The 9,245-nt window shown below is 41.6% G+C and overlaps 1 protein-coding gene across 1 annotated transcript in view; it reads left to right on the top strand.

The window, feature by feature from the left end:
• Positions 1 to 9,245, top strand: part of ASAH2 (N-acylsphingosine amidohydrolase (non-lysosomal ceramidase) 2) — an 81,145-nt gene that overhangs the window by 19,273 nt on the left and 52,627 nt on the right. The window contains exons 2-4 of the mRNA XM_014547456.1: positions 585 to 699; positions 3,912 to 4,043; positions 7,180 to 7,397. Of these exons, the coding sequence (XP_014402942.1) occupies positions 3,917 to 4,043; positions 7,180 to 7,397 (345 nt within the window). The 5' untranslated portion in view covers positions 585 to 699; positions 3,912 to 3,916. The remainder of the gene's footprint in view (positions 1 to 584; positions 700 to 3,911; positions 4,044 to 7,179; positions 7,398 to 9,245) is intronic.

The raw sequence follows: 9,245 nt of genomic DNA, 5'->3' as shown, positions 1-9,245 counted from the left end.
TACTGTCTGTGTCCATGGGTTATGCCTATATGCATACAAGTTCTTTGGTTGATCTCTTTCCATCCACCTACCCTTCCCCGCTTTCCTTCAATATAATTTTTAATGATTGCACAGCATTCTTACTCTGTTGTCTATAATTATTCACATTCTTAGTTAATCTAGAATTTTGCATTCTTTTTACAGATGAAAATCTAAAAATTAAAAATGGTTTTCTGTTCTGAAATCAGTGTAAATATTGCCCAGTGGGACCCATAACCCACTCTAATCCACCCTAATGTGTTTGAGTGCCCAGTGGTAAATAAAGCAGGCCCTTCCTTCCTTCCTTCCTTCCTTCCTTCCTTCCTTCCTTCCTTCCTTCCTTCCTTCCTTCCTGTTCCAGCTTATATACATTGCATAGAACTGACCTTCAGCCCTGCAGGCCTTCTGCAACTCTACCTCAGTGTTAGGCTGCCCCAGGAGAGAGTGTGTGTAAGCCTTTTGTTATCAATACACTTTAATCTTATCCTTGTACCCAGCCCACAAAGTTACGATAATGAGAACTTGAACTCTTCGGGACGTCACTGTGAAAGATCTTTCCTCTGTAGGCATCAGAAAGTGCTGAGAAGTCTTAGCTGAGCAACGTGCAAGGGGGAGGAAACAAGAATTTAGACCACCATTTGCTTTCCTGTATGCAAGAAGTCTTTTGAGGGGTTGAATAAGGTAAGAATGACTCTATTTTCTTGGAGAGGGAGGGATGGATCTTGAGTCATCCATTGCCTCAGAGATCTTGATGAAACCCCAAACCTCCACCCCATTTTCTTAGCTTTGGAAACCCATTTTGCCATATCATTACTTTTTTCTTTCACAGTCTTGAGCAATAGGCACTTCAGCATGGTAAAGATGTGACAAGTGGCTTGCTGTTTTCTCATTAGAGCCTCATCACTGACCTTCTAGGACAGTGGTTCTCAACCTTCCTAATGCCGAGACCCTTTAATACAGTTCCTCATGTTGTGGTGACCCCCAACCATAAAATTATTTTCATTGCTACTTCATAACTGTAATTTTGCTACTGTTATGAATCATAATGTAAATATCTGATATGCAGGATGTATTTTCATTGTTACAAATTGAACATAATTAAAGCATAGTGATTAATCACAAAAACAATATGTAATTATATATGTCTTTTCCGATGGTCTTAGGCGACCCCTGTGAAAGAGTCGTTCAACCCCCAAAGGGGTCGCGACCCACAGGTTGAGAAACGCTGTTCTAGGATTATGCTAGATTAAGTGGGAACCATAAGGAAATGTATATTCCTTTAAAATGTAATTCTTCGTCCATTTGCCTTCTGAAGCAGACAAGACATTTGCTTTAATGTTTGAAATCAGAGTTTAATCATTATGAGAAATAAATAGTACTAATGGCTTCAAAAAGAATTGTGATATGTTGGCAGTAATTCTGGCAACAAAGTCAGAGTGGTGAAACACATCACTGAAATCTGAGTAAGAGGTGGAAACTCTGATGTTAAATCAAGTGCTGCTGTTGACTTGTGCAAAGGCTGGTAGTGGTAACCGGTCACCAGAGAAAAACTAGCCAAAAAAAAGTATGATTTTGTTGTTTGTTACACAGGCTCCTGCCACGTGACTACATTTTTTACATATAGAATGTGCCTACAGATGATCTGGGGTTGGGAGGTCCACTTGTCCACCATCCATTTTTTTATTGCCCTTTTTGTACAGAAGTTGTCTCAGCTAACAGAGAGGCTTACAGAAACCAAAGTTTAGAGCAGGGGTCCTCAAACTACGGCCCAAGGGCCACATGCAAATACAAATATTGTATTTGTTCCCATTTTGTTTTTTTTACTTCAAAATAAGATATGTGCAGTGTGCATAGGAATTTGTTCATAGTTTTTTTTTAAACTATAGTCCGGCCCTCCAACGGTCTGAGGGACAGTGAACTGGCCCCCTGTTTAAAAAGTTTGAGGACCCCTGGCTTAGAGCAAGAACTAGGTGTACTGGGTTTGAAGTTTGCTACTGAAACAATAGCTAATGACTAATAAACCTCTTTGGATCATCAGTTTCAGAGGCATATCTTAGATGTGCTTCCTGACTTCTGGGGGCTGTCAGTGAAACCTGGGACCCAGATGCAGAACTAATTTGTTCTGCCCTAAATTTGAAGTTGTTCCTACTGCTGATCTTGATGGTGGTCGTGGTGCCATATGGATGAGGAAAGTCTACCAATAACCAGGAAGTTTAGGAAGACGTTTCAGTCTCCTTGTCCATTCCCAGTTTAGCCCTTCCTCTGAAGTGTTTGCTGGGTGACTGATTTTTAACCTCTAGTCCAGGGGTTGCAAAATAAAATGACTACCAAGACCAGGTAGTAACTTAGATATACAAGACCCATGGGGTAGGGGCTATCGCAAGTTGGAGAAGGCATGCACCATCTAAAAAGAACAGCACCTACCAAGTTTTGAAACTTTTGGCAAATGGGAATGCTGGCTCAGTGTTGCCACATTTTAGAAAGTATTTTGAAAGAAATTTGAAGTTTCAGATTTGTAAATGTGGACTCTATAGAAAAATTGTGAGACTTAATCTTTTATCTTGTCAATTAAGTCAAATTGAAACAAAAAAATTGTCTGGGCTGTACTACACACCATTGTTTGTTGCCAATTTACAACTCCTGGGGGTGGCAGCATCTTAGCCACCATTCGGGCGGAGGCAAGACGTGGGATTCCAATCCCATCTCACTGCTCAGGCTTCCTAAAGCAAGTCCCTTCCTGTGATTCCAATAATCCTCTAATGGTCTCATATAAACTCCCTTCAAGGACCATGAAGAACACAGAGTCTTTGCCAATTTGGAACCCAGTGATGAATGTCAACATTTTGAGCACTTATTACATTCCATGGAACCAACAAATTATTACTTGCATTATCTCCTCTTATTTTTATGGGAACTCTACGAGATAGATACTAAAATGATCACCATCATATTCCTATTTACAGATGGAGAAACTGAGGCTCATTGTCTGGGATTTCCCAAGTTCAGTTGCAGTAAGTGGCAGAAATGAGATTTGAATTCTGGAGTCAGACTTCAGAATCCAATTTTTAATGACCATTATTATACTTTCTCCTGTTATATGACTTTTTAGCTTGTATAGTCCCTCCGCATAATGATGAATTCTCCTCCTAAAATATCCTAAGGAATTTGTAAGGACATTTTCTGCTTTTGTAGAACACAGGGGCATTTGTATTTTTATCCTCTTCATTTGCTACAAGATTTGCAAAATGTGTGAAATCCTTATCACTGGAGAGGAAAATGTTATTAACACCTGGCTTGAGACCAGAGATGCCAACCCCCCTTTCCAGGCCATTTTCTTATCAGGTAGTATTTAAAGTTAGAACATGGGGTGTAGAGGCCTATGGTATGGATTTCACCTCCATGTGGACAAGATAATTTTACTTAGTCTATGATCACAGAGGAAAGCCCCCACCTCAGCAAGCCTCTTCCCAAGTACAAACAATGTGGGTGGGTCCGTCATCCCCGTGGACAGAAGTGCTCCAACCTAGACCCATAAACAGCATCATCCCCATGAAGGAAAGCAGCAGTGATGTAGCCGAGGAACGCAAATAGGTTTTCACTTAGCTGCCCATGCCGAATGATGAGTGGTGGATGCCAGGATGAGTACTGTGCTGAGAAAGATTTGGAAACCCCATCTGAACTTACCAAAGAGTGCTGTAATTGACTGGTCTTGTCTGCTATGGGCCTGGGATGTGGAACTAGTGGTGAATGTGCTCTGTACTTGCCTGGTATAGTCTGTTCATATGAAAGAGCTAAGACGTCTCAGGCAGATGGAAGCACATGCGTTTTAATTTGTGATTCTGTCTTTTTCTCTCTCTTCCTTATTTCTTCTTCCATCTCTGCTTCTTTCTTAGGAAAAATGGCCAAACGTACCTTCTCCACATTAGAGACGTTCCTGATTTTCCTCCTCATAATGATGACTGCTATCACGGTGGCCCTTCTCAGCCTCTTGTTTATCACCAGTGGGACCATCGAAAATCCCAAAGGCAAGTGTCATGGGCTCTCTTGGATGCTGCGTCTAGGCCTGCAGGAAATTCCTCGATTTCTGTGGACACTAAGGCAGGAAATAGTGTCTGTTGATAATGCTGATAATGGAGGCGAAAGGAGAAGAAAGATCCACTAAATATCAATTAGTCTTTTAAAAGCCTTGAAGACGGGAGTGTTGAATTCACACCCTCAGGAGGGCCAATGAAGCTCTGTAAATGAGCTCGAGTGGGGAAGGGACCAGGATGGGGCAGCTGCAATTTTGGTGAAGAGGGTCCACGGGCCCTCCTGAGTGCCAGCTGTTTGTTGTTATGATAAACACGGACTCAATTCTCCTGAGTTTCAAGAGAAGCCAAAAATTTGGGTGTTTAGACATAGCTTGATTTCTTTTTCAGCACTACAGATGAATTTAGTTTTTAAAAACTGTCTAGGCTCTATTTACAGGCAATAATGGGCCCATGGGTCTTTATAGAGTAACCTCTAGTCTAGGTTATATTATACCTGTTAAATGAGTAGAGAAGACAGTGGGGTTTGAATGCTCTGACCAAGGTAAAGGGGGGGCTGGACTCAGGCCAACTGGAGAAGGAGATGCATGTCTGAAGCCCGGTTTTCTCCTCGGTGGCCTTTTCTCTTTTCCAGTGTATTCTCCACCATGTCCCCATGCTTTGAATTTCCTGCAAACACAGAGGACCAGAAATCCTCCGTGCCAGGAGTGGGCAGAGCAGGGTCCTGGACTGCTAGATATGAAAGGCTCTGTAGGGCTTATTTAGTTTTAGCTCTTAAAATGAGACTCAGGGAGACCTGGCCAGTATTGCTCAGTGGTTAGAGGGTGGGCCCACAGACTGAAGGGTCAAAAGTTCAATTCCCAGTCAAGGGCACGTACCTGGGTTGCAGGTTCCATCCCTGGCCCTGGTCAGGGTGTGAGCAGAAGGCAACCAATAGATGTGTCTCTCTCACGTAGATCTCTCTCCTCCCTTCCCCCTCCCTACCCGCTCCCTTCCTCTCACCCTCTCTATAAATCAATGGGAGAAATATCCTTGGGTGAGGATTAACAAAAGAGAGAGAGAGAGAGACAGACAGACAGACAGACAGACACGCATACACACTCAGGGAGGTTGTCTATAATTACGGCAACTATTTCCATAGTGGAAGTTGCTGTTTATTGAAGGGTTACTTTGTGGCAAGCACTGTAATCAGGAGCCTACATCAATTTCTTATTTAATTCTAATAAGGTTCCTATGAAGGTTGATGCTAGTCTTAGTACCATTTTATAGATGTGAAAGCTGAGACTTTGAGATCACAAAGAGCTTGCCCTTGACTATGTAAGTTTTGCTTTGGTTGGCACCACATGCCTATGTCAGTATCAATAAAGTAATAGCAAAGCTTCCTGCTTCCTTTCTTGCAACACTAGATGTCCTGTAGAGAATGTGGGCTCGGGGAGGAACAGACACAGATCCTAATTCCCTCTGGAATGTGGTTGAAAGCGCATCAGATTCTTAGTTGGAAGATCTGGTTTGGACACTTGATTAAGCATATGCTCTTTGAATTCTTGGTTAAGTCACTATCTTGGCTTTAGTATTCTCATATGTAAACTGAGGAGATTGGACCAGGTGATCTCTAAGGTTTTTTTGTTTTTGTTTTTTGAGCTCCGGAAGTCTAGGATCCCATAATGAGTTAGTTGCTAATCTCTTGCCTAAGTACTTCCTGAGCACTTGTACCTTCTGACACTGACTTCTGCTGCCTTGGCCATCCCTGGCTGTTGTCCAGGTTGGAAACAAACAAGTAAAATGTGTATGTAAGATGTCTAAATATATAAATAAAACCAAAGCTCTAAGGTAGTCACTGTTCTATATTTTTAATATGCAGTAACATATTTATTGTTCAAAACAACCCTTGGAAGTAGGGTATTATTATTATTATCTCTATTTTATAGATGAGAAAAATTGGGGTGAATAGCTTAAGTAATTTGTTCAGCCAGTAATTGGTAAAATCAGTTTTCCAATCCAGATTTTTGGCATCTGTCCTTTTATTCTCAATGCTATTCTGCCTCCCTGATATTTGTATGTATATGTGATATACATATTGATAAGAAATGTAGTGTGTACTTATGCATATATGGTGACTTGGGAATCATTAGCATAAGATAGAACTATGTCAACAAGTATACAAAGATCTAGGTTGCATTAAGAATAAGTCTTTAGCTCTGACTGTTGTGGCTCAGTGGGTTGGGCATTGTACCATGCACGGAAAAAGGTTGCTGGTTGGATTCCCAGCAACATTGTGGGCTCAATCCCTGGTAGGGGGTGTGCAGGAGGCAGCTGATCGATGTTTCACTCTTACATTGATGTTTCTCTCTCCCTCTCCCTTCTTCTCTCCCTAAAAATCTATATATATTTAAGAATATGTCTTTAAAAAAAGAATAAAAGTCTTGAGAAGGCTGAGGAAGGTCAAAGCAGGGTAGAGACAGCTGGGGTGGCACCCTGGAGATGAGGGTTTGAGCTGGATGTGAGTGTGATGGAAATGAATCAACTCTGAAGGTGGTAGTGGAGATTGGTTGGTGGAGTAGAAGGAATAAGTACTCTGGATGGAGAGAATGGCAAGAACGAATCCCAAGAGGCTGCGTTTAGTAGGTTGTGTGCCGGGAACCTGGCACATGATTTGTTTGGCTGGTGTAGAAGTGCATGGTGAGTGAATGAAGGGTGATGAGTTTGCAAGGAATGGCTTGTGAGGAGAAGCTGAAGGAGGTTTGATGGAGACCTTGATTGTTTAGTTGAAACATGTGCAGTAAAGAAAAAGATCATCCTTAGGAATGATATAAAACAAGTTCCTGAGATGTTTTCCACCGTGTATCATACACATAAACAATATACAAAGATTTTTTTCCTCAGGAACCTGAACTTAGGTGTTCTAACTAATGCTGACACGTAAGTGATCTGAATTGTTGTTTCTTAAATATCTTACTCTATTTTTATTTTTTAAACATTTTATATATTATTTATTTAATTGAATTTATTGGGTGACATTGGTTAATAAAATTATGTAGGTTTCAGCTATAGAATTCTACAATACATCATCTGTACTGTGTGTTTACCACCCCAGTTCAAGTCTCAAATATTTTATTCTATTTTTTGGATTCAGGTTTTCCATCCACTGAGAGCCCTCAGGCCACACAGAGCCCCACAGCCACCCAGGGCTCCACAGCCCCTCAGCGCTCCACACTCACACAAGGTCCCACAACCACCCAGGTGGACCCAGGGACTACCACCCCAGAGCCTCCTCTATTTCAGAACTTCAGTGGCTACCACATAGGTGTTGGGCGAGCTGACTGCACAGGACAAGTAGCGGATATCAATATGGTAGGTAAATCATGGGCTCCTCAAAGAGACTGTGAAATAAAATTTTATTATTTTGAATCCTGCATTTATTCCTGATTATTATAGCATCGTCTTACTTTCCTATTGACTTCACTGCTGTGTAAGACTATGAGTATTGTCCTATAAGGAAGAAGGGATCATTTATTTAACCACAACTCCCTTGGAAAGACAGTTGGCCACTTTTTATGAAATGGCAGGACTAGGAAACTCAAATATGACAGAGGATGGGCAGGTACTGTAAGTGACTGAAGCAGATCAGTGTGAGATGTTCAACATCTAGTGATCCTCAGTTTGGGGACAGTAGGAAGTTGGGGGTATGGTGGTGCATCTAGATGTGCACGGCCCCAACTAATTGTTGCCATGTAAGCATGTGGACTTAGGGTTGCTATATCTGACAGTTTTTTCAAGAGAATCCAGAAACTTCTCTGGACTGAAGATCTGAGGGTTTAAGTATCTCACTTGGAAAATGTAGGCAACTCTAGTTAGTTAAAACTGGAAACCTGGCATGGGCCAACAGTGCGTTAGCCAAGTAGAACCCTTCAATGTGTTAGGTGTGGTCTGTTGGCTGTTAGCACGCAACTTCTTTGCTCTGATGGTGGTTACACTGTTTATATCAACACTTCCCTAGGAAACCAGAGCATGAGGTTGTCTGATGGGATTGTCTCCTGTCTACCAAATAATCTTTAGCTTCAAGGAATTACAGTTGACCCTTGAACAATGAGGGGGTTAGGCACACCAACCCCCACACAGTGGAAATTCATGTATAACTTTTGACTCCCCCCAAACTTAACTGCAGTTGGCCCTTTGTAGCCACAGATTCAACAAAATGCAGATCAAAACATTATTTTTGATCCACGGTTGGGAATGTAAGAATACTATTTTCAATCCCTGGTTGGTTGAATCCAAGGATGTGAAACCTGTGGATCTGAAGGGCTGACTGTATTTATTAAAAAAAAGCCATACATAAGTGGATGTGCACAATTTAAACCTGTGTTGTTGAAGGGTCAACTGTATTCCTTGCTGTCTATTCTGAAAACTGACTCTTGAATCATTGTAACCCTAAATAAACACCCACATGAGGGCAAAGCAAGCAGTAGAAGGAGCATTCTGAAGACTTGGGTAGACTTTAAGGGTGGGTTTTATGACATGGTAAGAGAAGGGGCAGGGATAGATGTATTTGATCTGACTTGGCTTAGGGAGGGACAACATGGGAGAAGCCAGGGTTAGGTACTTAACCATAAAGTTATGGTTAGATTATTTAACCATAAAGAAACCATTTTCTTCAGGTAAAAAACAAAACAAAACATACACATTGGCAACTCAAGTGAGGGAGCCTTCAATTTCAGGATGTTCCCCCTCAGTGTGCATGGTGGGAGGGGAACTATTTCCTTGCATAGTACCTTGGACTGGCAGGAGAAAAGGTCTTATTTCAAAAAACAGAGAAGCCCTGAAAGCTCTCCAGGACAGTAACACAATTCTGGGCCACACCAGCTCCTCCCTCACCCATAAGGCAATGAATAGCTTCTGTCAAGCTTTTGCTACTTTGCCTTTACTTATTTCTACACAGAAGAGTAAAGACTCTTTTACAGGTGTTGGCTTTATTATTGAAAACACATTATCTCACTCAGAGCTTTCAGTGACCTGTGGACTGTTTTTATTTGTCTTTCTTTCTTTCTTTTTTTAAAATATATTTTATTGATTTTTTACAGAGAGGAAGGGAGAAGGATAGAGAGTTAGAATCGATGAGAGAGAAACATTGATCAGCTGCCTCCTGCCCACCTCCTACTGGGGATGTGCCCGCAACCAAGGTACATGCCCTTGACCGGAATC

The sequence above is a fragment of the Myotis brandtii genome, unplaced genomic scaffold (genome assembly GCF_000412655.1).
Source record: "Myotis brandtii unplaced genomic scaffold, ASM41265v1 scaffold475, whole genome shotgun sequence".
Lineage (NCBI taxonomy): Eukaryota > Metazoa > Chordata > Mammalia > Chiroptera > Vespertilionidae > Myotis > Myotis brandtii.
Note: the sequence above shows the minus strand (reverse complement) of the source record. Positions and strands in the feature narration are given on the sequence as shown.